The 24,260-nt window shown below is 37.8% G+C and overlaps 1 protein-coding gene across 1 annotated transcript in view; it reads left to right on the top strand.

Annotated features, from left to right (window-relative positions):
- LOC109088228 (meiosis 1 associated protein) overlaps nt 1-24,067 on the top strand; it is a 50,450-nt gene extending 26,383 nt beyond the window's left edge. The window contains exons 5-10 of the mRNA XM_042728358.1: nt 17,823-18,011; nt 18,191-18,350; nt 19,806-19,947; nt 20,071-20,268; nt 21,031-21,216; nt 22,449-24,067. Coding sequence (XP_042584292.1) covers nt 17,823-18,011; nt 18,191-18,350; nt 19,806-19,947; nt 20,071-20,268; nt 21,031-21,216; nt 22,449-22,616 — 1,043 coding nt within the window. The 3' untranslated portion in view covers nt 22,617-24,067. The remainder of the gene's footprint in view (nt 1-17,822; nt 18,012-18,190; nt 18,351-19,805; nt 19,948-20,070; nt 20,269-21,030; nt 21,217-22,448) is intronic.
- Nucleotides 24,068-24,260: the final 193 nt, after the last annotated feature.

Below are 24,260 nucleotides of genomic sequence, written 5' to 3'. Positions count from 1 at the left end.
AAGACAGTTAACAAACCAAAGATTCTTGATTTTATTGCATTTTACAATACATCCTAACTTTTCTGAAATTGGGGTTATAAAAAGTTGACATAAAACTACCTAATGTGCAAATTAAATACTCAGTTTGAGTTGATCATCAAATGTGATGAATTAAATTATTATTAGAATCAGTTATTATAATGGTTTCTATTTGCTTTTAACGCAATCGACGTCAATTATACACAGGTGTCAGCCACTAAGGATTGTATGCCAGTGGCCAGGGCCTGTAGTGTGATAATATCAAAGTATGTAAATATGTCTTGCTCTAGAGGCAGTCGTATGCAAATGTATTTTGTCACAATTCCCACAGCATTTAAATGAGACATTTTTGGAGCTTGGTTACATAAATGCTTTTTTGTAATGAAGAAGACATTTTAAGCTATAAAACTTGCAGGATGTTTTATTTGTACAAAGACAACTTCTATGTCAAAAGATTAAGGCAGATCTGATTGTGACAGATTGCTGTATGGGAGGGATTATTGCCCAGACGGTGTACATGTCATCAAGGAAGAGAGTCATTGCAAGGGGGAGGGAGCACAGAGTATTTGATTACAGATCACAAGGGCACGTGAAATATAAAAAATTAATAATGTAAATGGATCAATCATTTAATAATAAACACAGAAAAACAAAATATATATATATACATTAAAAATAATAACTGTCAATTCTGATTTCATGGTGTCTTTAAGAATAAAAAAACTGAAATGTTTGGGTTTTTTGAAAGTTTTTAAAAAAATTATTATTTATTGTATTATTTTTAGTTTAAAATAAATAATTATTCTTAAAGTATTTAACTCCTGTATTGTTCAGATGAAAAGAAACATTTTCAAAATCTCTCAATGGTTCATGCATTTGCTATTCACTGCATAGTGGAACCACATAGATCATTAATGGGGAACCAGTAAATTATTATTATCTATTATAATAAAATGAAAAGAAAGCATACACGATGTACTGTGTTGTAATATTGCAAATATTTCTGTTTTAAACCATGAAGGCGAGCCAATGGATATCACACAAGCAACGTGCAAACTTTGCGTAAGAGTTACACCGGTGAACGTCTTAACCTCAGTCAGTTCACTATAGAGAAAGTGAAAGTAAATAAATCTGACAGAGCTTAACGCTGCATTAACAGAGCTAAATCGTTGCATGAAAATAAAGCTGCTCTTAAATTTAATTGATGACAACAGTTTTAATAATTTTAGACCTTTAATTCATTTTGAATGACTTGTATAAAATAATAAAAAATCAGTGAGGACTAAGCTAATAACCTATTATTATCCTCACAGGGTGTTATGCGTTATGATATGAAATTTTTTGGGGGCAAATTAATTGGGGGGATTTGCTTGTTTTTGTCACCTTTTTCAACCATGATGAATTTGCACCCCTGCATAGTTGTTTGTCATGCTTAATTTATGTTCAATATGATGTAAAAGTTACAAGCTTAAAATTCTCTGCAACCATTTCCATAGTGAATTATGGGTGAAGGTATAGATCAAAATAAGAGCAGCTCCTTTAACAATTCACTTTCATTACATTGGTGAGAGTATCATGAACATTCTGCCCAGCATGTCTTTACGGGTTTGGAACAACATGAGGGTGAATAAATTATGACAGAATTTTTCATTTTGGGGTGAGCAGTGACTTTAAATGAGTTCCAATATGTAGATGGGAACATTTGTGGGATGAAAAACCATCTGTGCAGCACTCCATCAACTAAATCTCAGTGGTAGAGTGGTTAAATGAAGGCCGCTCCTGTGTAAAATTCATATGACAACCCTGCCTTAGTTTGCCAGTCAGTATGCAAAAGGGGTCTAACAGCAAGATATTTACTGTAACCCTTTCCTTTGCTCTTGCAAAACCAGCTACGACAAGGCTAACATGTAGAACATCATAATAACAGCTACATACAGTAAAGCATTGTTGTGCCGGCAATATCACATTTTTGCAACAGTGTGAAAATGTTACAAAAGCACGATTGTATACTCTCTTTATTAATTTATGTATATGTGCTGTAGAATGAACATACTCCTTTAGGTCCCATGAAATATCCTGATGAGCATAGTTTTCAGTGATAACATTACCTAGAGTTTGGGCATGCCGAAGTACTCATCTCCATTCACAAGAGAAAGTCTTGTTAATTTTAATTGTGTAAATTTACTAAAATGGCTCAGAAAAGAAGAGTACTCTGGAAGTTTGGATGACAATACAATATTTTTTCTGATGACAAATTTGCTGGATAACTCCACCTTAGGCATGGGCCGATTACCAGTTTCAAGGTATACCACGATTTGACAATTTCACGGTTTCAAAACCACTAATATTTTCCATTATACCGTTCCTGCGGTATGCGCTGTTTTCCATGTCTCCTTAATGACTGAAAGAGTAGGAATCCCTCAGGCTGAGTGCAGTATAGAGAGTAACACTGACCCCTCCTCCTCCTGTCGGTGCGAGCGAGTGGTCAGTCACGTGTGTGTGTAGAATGGCCTAACTTAAGGAGGTACACTTCACATTCAGAGTTCCTTTCAGTCTCACGCACAGCCGGATGATCGCGACACATGCGCAGTACCACGGGGTGCGTGGCTGCTGTTAGCCCTCTTGATGAGGAACATAACGTAATGCTGATGGTGTGCAGACGGCCGAGGTATATTTTGGCCTTTACGTGATATGAATGTGTTTCTGAGGGGAACTGACTTTCTTCTGAAAAGTTTACATGGTATTTTCTTTTCAGCTTGTCTCTGTATAGTTCATATTAAAGAAGTGCAGCTTTGTTTACAGCAGTAACCAAGGAAACACTGTATCTGGTCTATAGAGTGAATATGCATCTCATCTCATTCAGAGCTTCTGCTGTTTGTTTCGTTCAGGCATGTAGTATAATTTCACAAAACTTGTCAGAACATTCTGTTTTTGCTTCAAATTTGGTTATTATTAAATCAAATTATGTGTATGATTATTATTATATAACTAAATTATATAAAATGATATGTATATGAATTATATAAATAAAATTAAATAACTGTAATTACAGATTTAGGTTAAATAAAGAACAAATCAAATATTTTTTTCTTTTTAGGAAACAAATCAAAGAAAAAATAAACTAATTGTACTGTTTCTAATATTCAGTATGTTGCTCAAAAACAAAATGTATTGTGTCCAGTGGAAAAAAAAAACTATTTAAAAAAAAAAAAATTTTTTTTAACCCAGTCATTTAAAAATAAGCTGTAACAACAATACCGTGAAACCGTGATATTTTTGCTTAAGGTTATCATACCTTCAAAATCTCATACCGGCCCATGCCTACTCCACCTATTGTTGCTGTTATGAAGAGTCCTCTGATAACCAGGCTCTGGAGTCTTTTTGCAGTATGTGGTTAAACTGTTGAGCTGAAGAGATTTCAGTTGTTCACTCAAGTGACTACATTACCATAACATTAAAGTTTATGTATATTCAATGAACACACTCTGAGACTGCTGGAGCCAGTTGATACTTGACCTCTGATTGCTTGTACAGCAGATTAAGTGAATAATGTGCAAAAAGAGGAATGCACATTTAATGCATAATAAATATGCTTCTTGCAGTGTGGCTTGTGCATTGCTATCTTTTTCCAGTTTTACAAAGAAACAAAATTGATCAGGAAATCTTAGAAACATATTTTTAAATCACCAAGCCTTTCTCTCAAAGCTGTGGTGTAGTAGACTGTGTGCATGCTCTGGATGTGTTTGAAAATTTGAGTCTTGGAGTCCTGGGTTAAAGTCTTCATGTCCGGCATCCCCAGTGCCTTTTACTCGAATGGCTTTTACAGTTTCTCTGAAATGAAAACATTAGGATGGTTCTTGTGCAAATATTTTGTTATGGGAGAGCTGCCATATTCATCTTCAGCAGATACCGTAGGTATCGTTTTTGTTGTATATTGTCCAGATATAAACAGAGGATCCTGGATCACAGTATATATCATTGTCAAGTATATGTGTCACGGTTCAGGGTGCCTCACTTTCGGCAGCTCGTGACCTGGGCAATCAGCGCTGATCTTCCAGCAGGGGTGCACAGATTACAAGCTATTTCTTACTCACTGGTCGCTCATTCCCCTCTTCCTTTATAACCTTTCTAACTAGTTTTAGTCCAACATAATAACATTGACTAGTATTTTCAGTATAACGAAAAATACTGTTCTGGTCAAAATAACCAGAACACAACATGAGGGTTAATGCAACCCCTTTCTCTTCTGACCATGTAATGTGATATTGTCAGTGAGTTGAAGGCAAGAGATATTGTTTGTGTTTTCTGCCATTTCTGTCACTGCATGTCATACTGCCTAAACCATTGAACTAGTCTTTAGTTACCAGAATTTGTGCAATTCTGGTATTTACATTGAAATTTTTGATACTGCAGTATTTTTCAGTATTGTTTACTACATAACCCTATCCCAAAATACCAGGTGTATCATAAAACATTGACTATTGTACATCTCTTTTCACATATAAAAAAAGATGATGTCTTTCACTTGGTTGAAGTCATGGTTTCACCATTGGCTAACTAGAAGACACCAGCAGATCTAGACAGTCTCGCTGTCTGTCTCTCCATCTCCTCCTAAGCTTCATCTGTCCATCTCCCCCTAAATCTCAGTTACTCATATATTCCATGCCTCTTTTTCTCCCCCTCCCTGTCTGCAAGCCCTTATTTTTATCCATTTAAGAAGTGACAGATTTAGAGTGGTGGTTTGGGAGAGTCATGGGAGCAAATGGGTCCTATCGTACCACCCATGCCCATCTCTCTCTCTCCAACTCACCCCTCCTCTGGGTCTGTAGTGTTGCCATGGTAATTTCATGGCATGATTAGGATAACATGCTGATGTGAAAAGCAGGACCTATGTTGATGTCACTAAGCCTATTGTTTTGTAAGATAAAGTGTGAGTGGGTGTGAGTGTGTGGAATTTTTTTGGGATATATTGCCAGTTGTTAGGAAGCTTACAGTAAAATAGGTCTGTAGATTAGTCGCTGGACTCGACAACAGACAGAATTAACCATTTTTTCAATTTGTTAATCGTGAAAAGCTTAGCTCTGTGTGCACAAACCATCTGTTGCCATTGCAAGTTTTCTCTTTGTCAATTTCATCTTGTACGTTTTCAATTACTCTAACTCATTCACCACACTGCTGCCAAAAATTCATAGCCTTACAATTCATAATCTCTTTTCTTACATTTATTCATTTAGCAGATGCTTTTATCCAAAGTCACTTCAAATGAGCAATACAACAAAGTGATTCATCTTAAGGAAGCAGTAATATGAGAGGTGCTGTGATATATAATGTTCCAGGATTGTTAGTTGGAATACAGAATAGAGATGAAAGAAAGAAAGAGAGTTAGTACTTTAGTGCATTGTAAGAATTCAATAAGTTGCTCTTAGAAAAGATGAGTTTGTAGATGTTTCTTGAAATTGTAAGTGACTCAAGATCATTCCACCAGCACAGAGCAGTGAAAGTGAATTTTCACTAAACTGATTTTGTACCCTGTGCTCTGAGATTGTTCTCCTGGGTGCTTAAACAAACACAGACACAGAGACTCCTGAATTATAACTTACAAACATTTAACATCTCCATATCTTGAGTATGGTTTAAGGTGACCAGATTTCTGAAATGAAAACCAACATTTTCTAGTTCAGCGGTCATAATATCACTGAAGTCTTGTTTGTGTAATCTACAAATTAAAAAATGGGGCTAACAAATTTTTGTATGTTTTTTCTTTTTATTTTTTGCGGGTCCCCTATATCAATATAAAAAAATAGTAAACAGTAAATATTGCAAATACATAAAACATATCAAAACAATATTATTACAAAATTACGGCTTTACAAAAACTAAATACAATACAAAAATAAAACAATAAATGTGAGAACATATCATAAATAAAACTATTCAAATTTTTTTAAATATTTTCTAACTTTTGAATTAATAACTTTTAAAATTTTGTTTATGCTTTTGGAAATGGATCTTTTCTATCCCTAATCTGGCTTATTATTTTACATTTTAGGTTAATTTTGACCAAAGTATGTGCCGACGGCAGAAGTTTCATGTTTAATATTGTGTGCAAAATAATCCTGCAACCTTGTCATGCCTTGTTATACAGTGCACACAAACAGTATTACTTTGTTTTAACGTAGTTATTATGACTACCTTTAAACCAATCTCTTTAAATGATAAAGGCAGTAATCAGTTAACTCGCAGCGCCCTCTGCTGGTGAAAATAATCACAATTGTACGATTACCAGCTGGCTATTGGTTGGGCTTTTACAGTGTATTTGCGGGTTGTTTTGAATGTGCTGTAAAGCGGGGACATTTCCGGGGACAGGACACCAAAAACCGGGACTGTACCCAGAAAAAAGAGAAGGGTACAACTGTAGCCTGGAGATCTTCAAATGTGGGAGGGAACTCCGAAATGGGGTGGGAGCTCCAAGATAGGGCGTGGCTTCCTCCCAATGACACGCATGCGCAATTTTTTCTCCCAAACCAGTTCAGTGGAAACTCTGCCCCACAGCTGATTCTAAAAGATTTTATGGGTTTGTCAATCACAGTGTTGATTACCTACACTATGCTACAATAAATGCTAAACCCTAAGCCTACCAACCATTTATTTAACCTTATGTAACCTTTTTAGTTATGCAACCTTTATGCAATCAGCGTCACTACTCCCTCCTTCCCTGTGAATCTTGAGCCCCGGGATGCTCCCGTTGGTTAAAAAGAAGGGATAGAGTAAAATCTCACGGGCTCACGGGAGAGCTCGTGGGTGATTCCCATTTATTAAGCAGAGATTCAAACTCCTGTCTGAACAACACTGGCCACGAGCTTTGGGCTCTGCTCTCACAGCATATTGCATATTTTATTTTAGATCAATTAGAAACAATGTTTAATTTATAAAGTTTTATTTAGAAATTTCAGTCAGTAACAGTTGGCTGAAGCCAGAGCCAATGGTGAAAGTCTTTTGCGTGAAGAGACCCCACCCCATTTTGGAGGTTCTGCTCGCTTTTGGAGTTCACACCCCTTCTTGGAGATCTCCGGTCTGCAGTTATGCCTACTTGAGAAAACAGGGACGTCTGGTCATCCTATGATATACTGTAGTGCATATTAATACATATTTGTCTATATACACTATCATTCAAAAGAAATGAATACTTCATGCAGTAAGGGTACATTAAATTGATCAAAAGTGAAAGTGAAGACATTGTCTGCATTTACACATTTAACATGTGATCACCGTGATTCGATCAAGCAGATTGGATCATGAGTCAATCAGGACACGGCGCGTTTACACTTGGCAACGTTATCTGGATAACTTTTTGGATCTGTCTTTCACACGCAATATTTAAATAAGTCTGCAGAGAAGGGCCCTAGTGCAAAGTCGACCTGAAATGGTGGGATTTCTTTTGAAAAGCATTTTCAGTCGCAGGACATTTTACAAATCAAAGATATAAGTGTATAATTCTCACAAGCGTTCCACAGCCTGGTGTTGTCCATCTTTCTTCTGACCATTCACAAGAGAGGGGGCGGGGTTTTGCATGATGTCGACCTGCGAATGCAGACGCGATGGATGGATTGCGTTTACGTTAAACTGAGATCCGATCACAATGCATCCACGACTACCTCTGGACCAGGACATGCTGATCGGAAGTGCGTTTACACTTGTCTTTTCAATGTGTATGTGGACAACATCCAGATACAAGTGTAAACACAGCCATTTATGTTACAAAAGATACAAAATGATTTTTGTTTTTTAAAAATCTGTTTAAAATAAATGCTGTTCTTTATCTTAAAATAATAATCCTGAAACATCCAAAAAAATATTAAGCAGTACAATTACTATTGATTTATTGAGCACCATATCAGCATATTACTATGATCTAAAGGGTCATGCAACATTGAATACTGTAGTAAATATAAAAGCTACATGAATAGATTACACTTCCCAATACATTAATATAGAAAACAATCTTTATAAATTTACTTCATAATATTATTGTTTTTATTGTATTTTTTTAACTATTTTACTGTAATCAGCTACAACAAGCATCTTATTATTATTATTTGGATAGTACACTTTTCAATTAATCTGAGTATATGTAAGTTTATAATGGATATGGTTCTTACCTTATTGATGAGCAGCCATGTGCCTCCATAGTAATGTTCTGATACTTGCAGCACAATTAAAATGAAAATCTTTGCAGGACGTAAGTGATAACACTATTACACAGTCTATTAGCGAAAGCACTTTTCTTCCTGTTTTCTTAAATTCAAAAAGTTGGTGGGGGAGACTATCGCACTTGGGCTCAGTACTAGACAGTTGTGCCTATAGTTTGAGTATGTCCTTATTGAGCTTCTGTCAAAAACCTTATATGGTCTCTCCCATACATATTGTCTTTAACGCACACATGCACAAAGACTCCTGATGCAACTTGCTATCTGTGCCGAATAATGAAGACGGCCTTGAAATCTTTTATAGGCCATGTAAACACTTCATTGAAGTTCTGGAAACACACGTTTCATCAATCAAGTATAATTTCATCAATCCACAAGGATTGAATGTTTTCATTGCTCTGTCAGGACTGGTCTCAGATATACTTGTTAGCGATATCTTCATCTGGCCTCATTAGTGGTTAGTTTCATGTAGTTCTCAGTAATGTCTGTTTTGCTTATTTGAAACAGCAGTTTTGAATCATCCATTGGTCGAGGTTAACATTGTTGTAACCATTCATAGTTTCTTAATCTGAGCCTTTCCTCGTAAATCTTGGCTTTAAAGGTGTACTTAATATCTTATTTAGTTTGTGCAAACTAATGAACAAAATATGTTCCCTTGTTTCTTGAGCTCAACTCCAAGGTCAAGTGTTTGACTCGGTCACGGAATGACTCCGGGAGAACAAAATAGATCCAAGTGTAGTTTAATAAAAGTGGTTCAAACAATAATACAAAACAAAGCAACAGGCAAAAACATAAAAAGTAATCCATAATGACAGGGTAGCAAAAACACAATGTAACAGTTCCAATACTGCAGCAGCAAAAGACTAAGTGAGCATGGTATAAATAGTGATGAACCAATGAGTAAATGACCTACAGGTGATGATAATCAGAACAGAAAAGACAGGGCAAAGGACTATGGGAAACAGAGTTCATGGCATGTAACAGTGGAAAGGAGAGTGCCATCAAGTGGACAGTCAAGGGTACAAGAACTAGACACTGTGACTTTACCCCCTTAAAGAAGCAGATACCAGACGCTCCACCAGAAAACATAACAGTTCAGGAGGGAGGTGGAAAGGAGGCGGATCAGGGGGAGGAATGGTGGGCCAGGCCCATGTAGTGGAAGAGGACCTGGAGGCAGTGGTAGACAAGGGTGCCAGGGTGGTGCCGGCAGGGTGGGTGGCCAGGGCAGAACGTAAGCCCTCCAGGGTGGAGTTGAAGACAAGAATAAAGCTAACAAATCCGGCAGGCCAAGAAGCCTGACTCTGACGGCTCCCGGACTGGAGTGGGCTCTTGAGTGGACTCTGAGGGCTTCCGGACTGGAGTGGGTTCATGAGTAGACTCTAAGGTCTTCCGGACTGGAGCAGACTTTGGAGTGGACTCTGACGGCTCTCAGACTGGAGCGGGCTTTTGAGTGGACTCTGAGGGCTTCTGGACTGAAGATGGGTCTTGAGTGGACTCTGAGGACTCCTGCACTGGAGCGGATTCTGGAGTGGACTCTAAATGCTCCTGGACTGGAGCAGGCTCTGGAGTGAACTCGGAAGGCTCCCAGACTGGAGCGGGCTCTTGAGTGGACTCTGAGGGCTCCCGGACTGGAGCGGGCTTTTGAGTGGACTCTGAATGCTCCCTGACTGGAGCTGATTTTGGAGTGGACTCTGGCGGCTCCCGGACTGGAGCTGGCTTTTGAGTGGACTCTGAAGGCTTCTGGACTGAAGATGGCTCTTGAGTGGACTCTGAGGGCACCTGGACTGGAGCGGATTCCAGGCCAGGGCTGGTAGGAAAATCCCTGTGGAAGGGATCCCTGTTTGGCCTGGTTTAGCCTTCTGACTTTGCCGATGAAGATACCTGTCAAAGCCATAAAAGTCAAGGATCCCAAGTTCCTCCATCTCCCAGTGGGACAGGGGATTGTCCAGGCATGCATTAAAAAAATCCTTGAGTGCCCCATCATTGTATTCCATTCCCTGCTGACACAAAGCTATAAGAGCCAGATGTCGAGCCATTCGCTCCTTCCTTGTGCAGGAGGGGTAATCCGAAGGTCCATAGTCCAAATGAAGAAAAAAAAACAACTGCTGCATCTAGAAGTGGTTGCAGTATTCTGTCACAGAAACACCCCGAGAAAAAAAAATATACAAAAGCACATTAAAAAAAAAGTTTCAAAAAAAAAAACAAAAAAAAAAAAAACACCAAAAACAAAGTAATCCATAATGACAGGGTAGCAAAAACACAATGTAACTGTTCCAATACTGCAGCAACAAAAGACTAAGTGAGCATGGTATAAATAGTGATGAACTTATGAGTAAATGACCTACAGCTGATGATAATCAGAACAGAAAAGACAGGGCAAAGGACTATGGGAAACAGTTCATGGCATGTAACAATGGAAAGGAGAGTGCCATCAAGTGGACAGTCAAGGGCACAGATAAGGGGTCAAGGGCTCCCAGAGAATGCAAATAAATAACTTATCAAAAAAAAAATATAAGAATCACATAAAAAACACATAAAGTTTAATGTTGGATTAATAGGTGGGACAAATCAGATTATTAGGGGTCAAAATTCATAGAGCAGAAAGACGTATAGGGCAGAAAGACGTATAAGGCGAGAAAGAAACCATGGAGAAAGTGGAGATAAAGGAGAGTAGGTGAAACTTGGAGAAGGGGAACTGGAGGAAGAACGGGTGTTAATAGATGTAAGGGTGAAAATACCGTAAGGTGCACAATAAGAGAATTACAAGATGTAGGATTGGTAGGAATAAAGAAAGATGTCTGGCAGAAAAATGAGAGGCAAAGTGTAAGCATGAAGGACAGTGACTAACTTAAGCCTGCAATAAAAGGATACAGAATGTGGTAAGGAAGATGATGTCAAAAACATCTTTTGCCTGAAGCGAATGTGCAGAACAAAGACTAACCATAAACTCCCATTCATCCATGACAGATTAACTGTGACTCATCAGTAGGAGCCTTTTTTGAGGATGTACACATTCAGTTGGCTCTTTTCTTGGATCATGCAGAATCTTTGTCCTCTGCCCACATGCCAAAGCATCAGAAGGACATTCTATATAAAACTCACTACAAGCATGCCTGTAAAACATTGGTGGTCAAAGGATGGAGTTATTTGTTTGCTTGCCCTGAGAGACAGATTAAAAAGACTCATGCCCTCAAAACTAATTGGGGTTTTCTCTTACATGTTGTTTTATTTTGTGCTAGTAACATTTGAAGGATCTAAAATCTAATTTTTCGCTTGTGTGATGCAAGGATATGACACTCTCATTTTAGTATTTTTGCACAGAAAAAGAAGCATCACAGATATTTTGTTATGTCTCGCTACGTCTGTTTTTGTCCCTTTCCAAAATGCAGAAAATGTAGCTCTTTGAAATGAGATGATGGGTGTAGGAGTGCGTGGGTGTGTGTGTGTATGGGAGCGTCTGGCTGGCACGGTGGTCTGTCCTCACACTCAGTTTCATCACTTAGTGTGCGTTTCCCATGAGAATGCGACTATGGTGATGATTCTGTTTGTAGAGGATTTAAAAGTAAAATGTTCTCTCTCCCTCTCTTTGCTTTTGATCTCGGCCTGTCTTTGACTCTCTCTCTTAAAAACAGGAGAGCTATTTTCAATGTGCAGTCTTTCATTTTGCGCCTTACCTGTTTAATGCAGCACTTAAAGAATGAGGGGGTTTATGCCTGGCTCTGCTTGTTGACTCTTTTTGTTTGATGTGTCTGTACCTGTAATGTAAATGACAATTGATGAAATTGTTACACAACAAAGAGACATCTTTGTTAAATTTGGTACAGTTAATACCATGCTTACCCTGAGCAGGCAGTTTATGCCAACATACTGTAGAACTGATTTGTTTAACCCAGATGATCAAATTCTGATTTCTGAAAATCAGTAAAACTGCTTATCCTCTTCAGTTCACCACACTCATTTTCTATAGGGTTCAGGTCAGAGGACTGGAATGGCCATAGCAGAAGCTTGGTTTTGTGTTGTTTTTGAGGTTTGAGTTTGGATTATTGTACGGTTGGAAGATCCAAAAAATGGCCCATTATAAGATTTCTAACAGAGTCAGTCATTTATCGATTTTTTATCTGTTGGTATTTGATAGAATCAAAGATGCCATGTGTCAGAAATATAGGCCCACAACATCAAAAATACAGCAGTATATTTCATTGTACACATGGGGTACTTTTTATCCCTGTGTTCACCAAACCCATCTTGAGTGTTTGCTGCTAAAAAGCTAATTTTTTTGGTACATCTGACCATAGCCAGTCCCATTTGAAATTCCAGTCGTGCCTGATAACTGAATATGCTGGAGTTTGTTTTTGGATGAGCTAGGAGAACTTTTCTTGAAACCCTCCCAAACAATATGTGGTGATGTAGGTGCTGTTTTTAAGGTTTTCTGACCCTGAGACTCAACTATTTTCTGCAATTCTCCAGCTGTGGTCCTTGGAGAGTCTTTAGCCACTTAAACTCTCCTACTCAGCGTGCATTATGACAATATAGACACACGTCCTCTTCCAGGCAGTTTCGTAACATTTTATGTTGATTGGTAATTCTTAATTATTGCCCTGATGGTGGTAATGGGAATTTTCACTGCTCTAGCTCTTTTCTTAAAGCCACTTCACTAATTTGTGAAGCTCAGTTATCTTTTCCAGCACATCAGAAATATATTCTTTGGTTTTTCTCATTGTGATGGATGATTAAGGGAATTAGGTCTTTGTTTTCCCTACTGTTTATATTTTTGTGAATCAGGAAGCCATGGCTGGATCATTTCATGTTCATAATCACCCTGGAGTGCTCAAAATTGTGAATATGAATGGGAATATACTTACTCATATTTTACTCATAAGAATTTCTAGGGGTGCCAATAATTGTGTCCAACGTGTATTTGAGAAAAACATTTATTACAGAATGATATTTCCCCCATTTTAAATTTATTTATCCAATGATTATCCACTTATTATCCAATGAAAGGTTAGATTTTTGTGAATTTTTTAAAATAAAAGATCAAAAGGATTAACAATGCAGATTAATTTTCACAGCCTTCTTTGATCATATTTACCAAGGGTGCCGATATTTTTGGCCATGACTGTATGTGTATGGAAGTTGCACAGTTTGTGTAAATAGATTGGAGATGATTTATCTGTTACACACACAAGGGAACATTGCCTTTACTGATTGAAAAATCAGTTTCCTAAATATACCCTAAACTGAAAAAAAAAAAATATTTTTGCATTAAAATTTCTCATTTACCAAGCAAAAACAAGGGGTTGCTAGGCCAATGACATGGTTTAGGGCAGGTTCCTTAATAGGCGGCCACATCCAAGAAAAATGTTTGGCCCACGCTAATTTCAAATAATGTGGCATGAAAATTCAAATCAGCATCAGAAAGCGACATTAACTTGCATTGTGTCTACACCGGATGCGAGCTGCGCAGCGTGGCGTGGCGTTGCGTGGCGCAACAAAATACAATAGAAATTATTATACTCAGTGATGCTGTCCACACTGGATATGGCACAGCGCAGGGCGACAAATTCCCGACAGAAAACTGCTGACTCGTTCTATTTATGACGTGCTGACACACACTTCAAATGATTTGCAATGCATTGTAGGGTCCAGTGTAGATATGATGCGACAGCAAAAACATGGCAAGTGTGAAGTAAAGAAGAGTGGACACTGAAAATAAATGACTCAAATGTGAATGGACTGAACAGTTTTGAGTGAGTGAGTGAGTAATACCATCTTTGTAATGGATGTTGGTTCGCATTGAGTTCACAGTTTTAACGTAAGTTTGCTTTACCCTAATTTATTTCCAAGATCTGAGGTAAAATATCTATTGTTGCTTTCACTATGGCTATAAAGATCATGCAAATTAATATTCAAACTCGCATTAGACACTTTTAACATTGAATAAAGCATATAATCATTACCTGAGATTATCACTGTTGTTCTTTGTATGTTGTTCCTGCCGCGACGTTGCGGGAAATAAAAAACATTTCTAAAATAGAATTCCGTGTTGCTTATTGTCACGTGTCGCTGTCGTGGGTGGTTAGGTCAAAAACTACATGGAAAAGATACTTTTTATTGTGTTGCGTCACATCTGGGTTGGGACACATGGTGTTAAAGTTTGGAGATGAGCAGGAACAGTTGATTTGTATGGCAGACATGGAGATCCAGATTTTTTGTTCATTTGTTTTTCATATTCAACAGGCAAAGTTCTTCTGTATCTAAATGCAAAAATGTTCATATATGTTTGAATAAAACAGACTATTGGGGGAAAATTTGGAATATTTATCTTGTGACCATCTTTTGATTATTTTAACTAAAGCAACAATAATATAATAATTGTAATAATAATAATAATTATATCTAAACCAGGCTTTGTACTTAACCAGCTATAAAAAAAAATACAATAAAAATCATAGTCTTCTTCCCATGAAAAATCATCCTCTTCACATGAGCAAATATGTTTTTGGCCCGAGCTCAGGCTAAACAGCACGGATTGTACTATGGGCTGTTTTAATTTTAATCGTCTACTTTATCTTTGCATAATAATAATAATAATAACAATAGCATACAAGGAAGGAATTACTGAAAGAGGTAAGAATGAAGTGGCTTTTAAATAGTAATGCAACAAGCACATTTCAATGGGACTGTAATACAACTGAAAAGGGCAATGTTGCATTGGTACCTTGATGAATCATCGATATTTGAATCATTTGATATGAAAAAGGATTGAAAATAACGACAGAGGTGACATCACTAGATGCAAGATATGTGACAAATGGAAGTGATACGGGGGATGTGTGTCATTTGCCTTCTACTCTAAGCCATTTACACTCTCCATTCACACTTGCATTTTTCTCACCCTTGCCATCTGGGCCAGATCTACTGGATATGAGGAACAGAGCGCTGAGATGCACATATCGGCTGTATTTATTCAGAACTCAAATTTAAGGACTGCTGACCTAAACTGTTCTGCACCTCGTTAGTGCACATTTGACTGAATGATACAGCAGAAATTGATTCCAGTATATGCTGACAGTTTGTTTGGAGGCATAGGAAATTAGGAATAAGCAATTACTGTTAATAAATTGTATCTAATTGATTTAAATGCAGCTATTTGACCCTGAGAGTTTAAGTCTAACCTTCTGTTTAGAATGTGTTCACCAAAAACATGCAGGTGTTGCTAGGTTTATTTGACCTGAAGATGGCATACAGGAGATAGTGTTCTCCACTAATTTAAAAACCCCAAAAAGCAATTATCGTGAACTGCATCATTGTTTTTTTGGTCTGAAAATGCACAAGATTTTCTTTTCATCTTAAATTCCCATGACAGCAATTGTCACATTTGTGATTGTTCTCATTCTCTTACTCCAGCTATTATGCCAGTTAGAGTTTTTTTGGGAATGAAAGATTAACGATGTACTGTGAAACCCCATTGCCCACTTAAGGCCCCATAGTGCTGAGAGCACATGAATAATTTAGAGGGACTCAAGAGTCCAGAGAGAGTGGCAATGATTGTTAACATACATTAACAATTCAAGTTTTCACTGTAAAAGTTCACCTTATATTCTAAATGCATATTTTAAATCCTTTTTTTTTTTTACCTCATGACAAGACAAATTCATCACCCACATTTCAAAATCTAATCAATAACTGATGTATAGAATCCCATCCCCTACATTTTTTTTCATTTCCGATAATCTATTACAGTCAGATGCATGCCACAGTACAGAAGAAAAGATCTGCACTTCTGTTTCATCATGACTTTAAGGACTATTTGTCTGAATGATTTGATAAAAGGAATAAATGTTTACATCTTGGTCTGTTCATCAGCACTGATCAGCCACAACATTAAAACCGACAGGTAAAGTGAATAACATTGATTATATTGTTATAAAATGGCACCTGTCAAGGCTTTGGATATATTAGGCAGCAAGTGGTCAGTAAGTTATGGAGATTCATGGGTTGGAAGCAGGAAAAATGTGCATGTGAAAAGATCTGAGTGCCTTTGACGAGACAAATAGTGATGGCTAGAGGATAGTCCGAGCACCTCCATAAAGGCAAGTTTTGTGGGGTGTTCCCATTATGCAGTGGTTATTACGGTACCTACCAAAAGTGGTTCAAGGAAAGGTCATGGGCAGCCAAGGTTTATGGATACTCATGGGAAGGGAAGTCTAGCCCATCTTGTCCGATCACACAGAAGAGGTGCTGTAGCTCAAATTGCTGAAAAATGTAATGCTGGCCATGATAGAAAGGTGTTAGATCGCACATTGCATCACAGTTTGCTGTATATGGGGCTACATAGCCACTGACCACTCAGAGTGCCCTTCCTACAGTGGGTACATGAGAATCAGAACTGGACCAAGGAGCAGTGGAAGAAGGTTGCCTGGTCTGGTGAATTTTCTTTTAGATCAAGTGGATGGTTTGGTGTGCATCATTTACCTGGGAAAGAGATAGCAGCAGGAAGTGTTATGCTCTACACAGTGTTCTCCTGGGAAACCTTGGGTGCTAGCATTTATGTTACTTTGACATGTTCAGGAATGGTTTGAGGAACATGACAAAAAGTTCAAGGCATTGCCTTGACATCCAGATTGCCCAGATCTCAATCCGATTTAGAATTTTTGGGATGTACTGGACCAACAAATCTTTTCCATGAAGGCCCCGCCTCACAATGTGCAGGACTTACATGACCTGTTGCTAATGTCTGGGAGCCAGATACCACAGTACACGTTCAGAGGTCTTGTGGATTCAGTGCTTTGATGCATTAGGGATGTTTTGGCAGCATTAGGGGGACTTACTCGATATTAGGCAGGTTGTTTTAATGTTGTGGCTAATCAGTATACAACACTTTTATGATACACTATACTTTGCATCCTTTTGATGCTTGAAAGCTTTGGTTTCTGTTCTTTGTCAGTGGATGGAAAATAGCAAACAGCACAGTCTTCAAAATTTCTCCCTTCATATTTCACTGAAGAAAGTTGAGAAGCGTGAATGTGTAATGCCATAATATTATGAAAGACATTTAAAGCATTAAATTACATTTATGCTAATGTCAGAAATATAAAGATTTGTATTATGAGACATTAAAATAATCATTCATAATTTACTGTCATAATTTTACTTTCATTTTAGTTAGACCACCATATACAGTACAGTGAAACTGGATTCTGGTTAACAAACATCACAAATTTAGATTACTGAGCCTAAAACAACAGCAAAATATTAGCAAACATACGTCACATAAGCACAAGCACATTTTGAGATTTCTAGCTTTTTTTGGAAATGGTTAACCTTGATGAGATACAGAATTGATTTGACAGCATCCTCTACTGGTTGTTTTGAGTACCACAACCTTCGTCTGACAGGACATTCGTCTGACAGGAGTTCAGAGGTTAAACATCACAAAATGGCCATAATAATAAAGAAACAGGAGGAAGGTCAAGGTTTAACACTGCCTGGATTTAAACTGCCTTTTTATTATGAACCGATGAAGAAAAATGCTGCCAGGAAACAGGAATGTGATATTTATCCAAATAAATTTTCTTTCTCTTCCTCCTGCAGAGAGCTTGATGCTGGGTACAGAGATGGATCTGCAGCTGGTGGAAGGCACAGTTGTGGCCTTGGAGAACTCTCTGAAAATGTGGCTGCATGACCAGGGCGGAGACAGAGAACACCTGCACTTGTTGTTACCCCCTTCTCTCACATTACAGGGTTCTACACAACACCCTGCCAACAACAGGCCAAGCCCAGGTAGAAACACACACATGGATTCTGCACGAGCACCCACTAAAATATTCATTCGGAAATCACTTTCTTGCTGTACACAGCTCCAAAAATTAATATTTTAGTTAAGCTTGTGTTGTGTTTTGCGTGTCTGCTTATAATGGATGGGTAGGTGAATTTGCTTATGCTCATGTCCCCCTCTGCAGTCTGTTTGAAGTGTGACATGCAGGAGCGACTTCTCAGCCCAGCCCTACTTCCCAGCACGCCTGACCTTGGAGTGAAGACTGAGAGCATGCAAGATTTCCAGCCCCCAAACAAGAGTCTGGCCAATCAGAACCCCTCGCCACAGAGTCTGCGAGTTGTCAAGTACAGTCATATCTGTAGTTATATTTTGTTCAAGCAAATAACAGTAGATTAGCCTATATTTTGTGAATAAGGTTTACTCACAGAGTTCCCAGACTGCTGTGATGTTATATATTTTTTTACGGAGTGTCTATTTACACTAAGTGCAAATAGCTTGCTTTGTTGGCAGAGGCTATTTAGACTAACTCCACCCACAAACATGTGATTCGGCTTGTCAACAAAAGACAGTCGACAGTTGTCAGCTCCAGTGGCGCAGATGGTAAAACGTGTGTTGTACTCATTTTGATGCGATCGACCCGGGTTCGAATCTGCCTTTTGGCGAACCTTTTTCCTCCCTTTTCAAATTTCAAATCACACCAGAAAAGCATTTATTTTCAATGAAAATTAAGGAAATAATCAAAAAGTTAAAAATAAACTATTGGGTAGGGTTATGGTAGGTTTATGGAGGGTTTTATTGTCCCAATAAGGTCGCATCCATTTAATGATTTGAATTAAAATACAAATTTACACTCAACAAGTTATTATTGCATACTGATTTATGTACTTCAATACTGAGGTGAAGATAATTGCCACTATTTGCAATAAATAGTATAAATATCAGAAAATCCTGCTATTTTAACATAGTGTAAATATAATCTATAGCTATATGCACTTTGTAACTCAGTTTAAGTGTGGCCTCTGGAATATAGTTAATGTACAAGTATGCTTTGTGAGTGTGAAGGGGAGAAGAAAAAAAAAGACTATGCAAAAGTCAATATGATAGAGTAAGGTTTTTATCAAACAGACAGCTCTGTTTGAGTCTTCTGTTTCCCACACAAAGTCATACATTGTATTCCCCTTGAGAGTTTTGCATATGATTTTCATGCACATGAGGTCATTTCTTCCGGGCGCTGTGATACAGTCATACTACTTGTCCCCACCTATAGTCATTATGGGCCAATATGACATATACTTGCCATAATACCCTTTCACACACGTGCATCTTTTTGTCAGTTTTACTCAGGGTTTGTGAGACGTTTACCTCTTTTAAGAAATTAATGCTTTTATTCAACAAGGGTGCATTCTATTGATCAAAAGTGGCAGACGTTAAAATGATTTTGGATTTGATTACATACTGTTCTTTTTCAAACATTCAATTTATCAAATAATCCTGATATTTATGTATCGTGGCTTCCACAAAAATATTAAGCAGCATAACTGTTTTCAATGTTGATGATAATAAGAAATGTTACTTTCTTATTGTACCAAATCAGCATATTAGAATGATTTCTGAAGGATGATGTGACTGAAGACTGGAGTAGTCTTTTGAAAATAAATTTTTAAATATAGTAAAATAGAAAACAATTATTTTATTTTAGAATTAATAGTAATAATAGTTTAATTCAATAAAAGTAAACATTCAGATCTAGCTGCGATTGTGTGTGTGTGTGTGTGTGTGTGTGTGTGTGTGTGATGTAGAGTTCTTCATGCCGGTGGTGTGTGTCAGTCTGTGCTGTATGGACTACCACTCATCATCAGACCAACCTCATGCTGGCAGCTGGACTGGGATGAAATGGAAACAAACCAACAGACATTTCATGCTCTCTGCCACATACTAAAAGTCAGTGTCTGACTGCATGTGTGTGTTTGTTTGTGTGTCTTCATAGAGAACAGCTGTGTGATAATCTGTTATGTAAGGGATCTGAAAATGTTGTTAAAAACCTGAATATTTTTGTTTACTTAGAACCGTGACTGGTTCCTTTTGGTGCGCTCAGAGTCTGGGTCAGGTTCAGGTTCAGCTGTGTTCTCCTACTATATACTTCAGTCCTCTGGTTCACTCTCTCTGCTTTTGAAACCTGTGCTGACACGAGAACTTACGTTACCCTGCTGCCTGCCTGTCTCATTGGAGGACCCACCACTTCCTGCACTCGCCTCTGTGGAGGTACCATTACATTATAGAAAGATATTATAGACTAGTAATGCATGGCTCTGACATACAAACTTGGTGTAAAATTCACTGAATGGCTCAAAGAAAACTCAATTCTAATATTTAGCATCAACAACTGGATCTCTGTAATGAGAATAATGTTTTATTTAAGGATGAACTATCCCTTTAATGACAATTCTGACATCATTTACTAATCCTCATGTCACTCTAAGACCCGTTCATTCCAAGAATGATAACTATAAAGTCATCAAACTATGTCATCTGTAAGCGCATGCTCGTCTTTAAATTATTGATCTCATTAAATCAGTATGGATTCGGATTAGCTGTCAATGTTTTTATCATTCATCAGCTGAAAAAAAAAATCATTCTGAAAGTGGTTAAAACGATATCGTTTCTCTGTGCCTTTATCGTTATAGCTGTGGTGTGGATTCTCCTATTCTTTAATATTGAGAATGATTTTTAGAACTATATCTTTATGGTTATCTTTATAGTTATAGTGCTTGGTGTCAACAGGCCTTTAAACCTGTATGATTTGTTTTTCTTCAAATGAAGAATGTTGAAGAAGTTTAAGGTCCAGTAACTTTAGTTGACATTTTCCTGAATTATATATAATATGTTCTATCGAAGAAAGTTAGTCATACAGGTTTGGAACGACTTGAGGGGAAATGAAGTAAATAAGATCACAAACTTTACAAACTGATCATAATCTTCTTTGATATTACACCTCTGTGATGATCATGTGATCACTGTTTCCAGAGCTCCTTGGATCAGCTTGAGAAAGACCCTGTCTTTAACCCTCTCGGTCTGGACTCCAACCTTTACTCGCACCTTAGAATTAAAGGTTTGCTCACCCGCTCATCGCAACCATTTGGAGCACATGGCCAGGGCCGAGGCCATCGCAGGGGCGCCAGTCGGCCACAAGAGGGCTCCACACAGCGTCAGGTTAGAGGAGTAGAATGGAACAAAATGTCTAAGATAGTAGAATAGACCAGAAGATCTGTGTTGACTAGTATTTAAGCTGAAGTTTGCTATAATTGGAGTTTTGGACAGTAATTTGGAGTTGATAGCTGTAGAATTATTGGTATTATAATGACTTTTGATTAACTTCTTAATGCTCTATGGGAAAGGTATTATCATACCTTCATTATAAAAAACTGAGATATGATAAACCTCTCTGATACGGTGTCAGTGCTGTTGAAAGTAAGTTGACCTAAATAGATTAGATGTAATCAGGTGAGGTGTCAAGCTTTAGGACCTTTCAAACACTACTCTCTCTACATTGTGCCATTTTAGTTGGGCTCTAAATCTGAATAGATATTTTAGAAAAAAACTAAACTGCAAATAAATAGAGAGGAAATGTGTCTGTGTGTGATGTTGAAAGGGGGAAATTATTGCCCCAGAGAGCAAAAACGAAACCAAGCAATGGCCTAATATTGAAACACCCACGCAAGAAGGGGAAGACAAAAAGAGTGAAAGGGAGAATGAAAATGATAAAGAGCAGTTAAAATAAACGGGTCCCTATTTTGGAACTCTACACAGTCAGACTCAACATGACCGATTTTCCAGCCACAAGCACTTTCTGATGTCACACTATCATCATAAATATATTTATGATCGATAGAACGCTGCAAAAAATATTGATAGTGATTATGCTAGTGCACTGAGGAACAAATGTGACAGGAGGTATTTATATTTTATTCAAAGCATGCAAGTTCCACCAGTTGATAAGGAGTTTGTCAAACCTGTTCTCCAGCATGATTTGAGATGATTCAAAGAGCATCCTGAGCTCCAGTGGAAATGGAACATCTGATCATCAGTACAAAGTGTCACATGATCACGTGTAAATTTACTCATTTGATTAGTGACCTAGAAATAGTGACTTAAAAATTCTCTTATGAACATTTATTATTTGTTTTTACATCATATTGTTTTGTTTCAAAATTAGATTTTAACCAATTTTAGGAAATTTTGTCTAAAAGGGCTAAAGCTGCATACACAATGACACTTACAGTTAGGCTCGGAGGAGGAGCTAAACAGACATTCAAGTCATTCAAGTCTTTGGTTACAGTCAAAAACAAAGCGCACCAAGCAAATCCTGTAATAGAGTTTTTGTTTGTTTTTTGTTTTGCTGTTCCTTACTCTCTCACTTTTCTCTTGTCATTTTTAATTGGCAGGGTCGGCAGACTCAGAGTCGCGTGCGAGCCACAGTGGCCCCGCTGCCTTCCATACCTTTAAACAAGATGCCTCGCCGTTTAGTAACCCTCAGCCACTCGCGACCCTGTGCCCCTGCCCTCTTTTTCCAGGACAACTATGAAGAGGAAGACCCTTTGATGATCCAGTAAGGAGAAAGAGAAAAAGCATAAAACTTTCACTATAAGAGGAAATTGCACATTCACATTCACACTCACACTGACTGAAAGAAACAGTTTCTAAACTCCCACAGACAGGATGTTACTTTCTTGCACATGACCAGATATACACTTATTATATGTACAGCTAATTTGAAAAATATATTTGCTATACATATTTGGTTTTCTATTCAGAGAACACTGTACTGTGCAATGGAGAACAGTACTGCATTTAGATTCTCTCATCTAACGCAGAGCAAATATTACACACTCAATATACACCTTAAGCTAGCTATACAGACCATTTCTTATTTCTAACAAGACGAGGGCTGGCTAGGTTAAGTTAATTGTTCGGGTTTTCAGAATACAGTTAAGTAGTGCAACATCACAGCTCGATTTATCTTCTTAAATCTGAAAAACATTACAGCACAGATTAAATAACCTCATTACTTCTCCAAATAAAAACTTCAGCAACTTTGAGACTGACACTGCAAAATCAACCCTCATATTTCAGACACTCAATACGCAAAAAACAAGCTGTTTTGTTACCCTGATGTTTGCAATTAAACCAGTCCTCATAGTAACTAGCATGATTTCACTCTTGGAGACGTAATTAAACTAACTGTCGTTCCATATGGTTTAACAAAGCCTGCACCGCAACTGGGAAAAAAATCTAATTGTGAACTGCTGAGGCTGCTAAAAGAAATCAAATACAAAACCACAGAATTGTAAAAGGACAAGAAGAAAGGCTGTTTAAAGAGAGAGAACTGCCTTCTCAGTTTAAATGCTGTGGCTAGAAGGCTCTGTAGAGAGTTGAGGAGGAAGAAGGCCATAGTGGAAAAGTAGAGCCATTGTCTTCCTTTATGGAAGCCTCCAGTGCAGCCCCAAGGGAGACACACTGTACTCAGCTGAGCAGGAATTCAAGGCCTTCAATGAGTTACAGAAAGCGAAGATAGGGGAAAAGAAAGAAGAGGTCGCTCTGTGTAGCCCCGTGACCTCTGAGAACAAGGTTCTGCTTTGGAGGCGCTGGTTTAGAGTTGTGAGAGCTGTGGGACGTGATTCTGAATGCAGACTGAGGTCAGAGCTCTAATATTACTCAATGGGCCTCTCTTACTAGACCCCATCAGTATTGCCTCATTAAGTTTTCCGCCATTCCACCCACCTGGCTCCACCTACGACTTGTCTTTATGACATCATGCTGAGGTTTGGCATTGTGCAAACGGCACAAAAAGCAGACATAGAGAGAGGATCTCACGTCATTTCCCCCTCCTTTTTCATATTTTACGTTCACGATTTCCTAACTGTTTCAGCTGTTACAAAAGAGATTCAGCAGGGAGTTTTTCTCTTATTTTTAAATTGTTTTCCAAATGTCTCTCTACTTCTGGTTAACTGATGTTTTAAGCCTGCGTTCTGAATATTCATTGTGTTCTTTTTTTAGTCTTGTTAATCTTTGTAAACACTTTTTATTTATGTATTACTTATGTATTTTTATTAACACTATATTATAAATGGTTTTAAAATTATAAATCGATGTTGTTTAATGTTTTGCTGTTACCTTTTTAAAAAATAAAACACCTTAAAAACTGACATTTTAAATGAGATTGAAATCAAACAGGCAAGCCTAAAAGTTATAAAAAC

Source organism: Cyprinus carpio, chromosome B7 (assembly GCF_018340385.1).
Source record: "Cyprinus carpio isolate SPL01 chromosome B7, ASM1834038v1, whole genome shotgun sequence".
Classification (NCBI taxonomy): domain Eukaryota; kingdom Metazoa; phylum Chordata; class Actinopteri; order Cypriniformes; family Cyprinidae; genus Cyprinus; species Cyprinus carpio.
The sequence above is the reverse complement of the archived record's forward strand: the minus strand, read 5'-3'. Positions and strand labels throughout refer to the sequence as shown.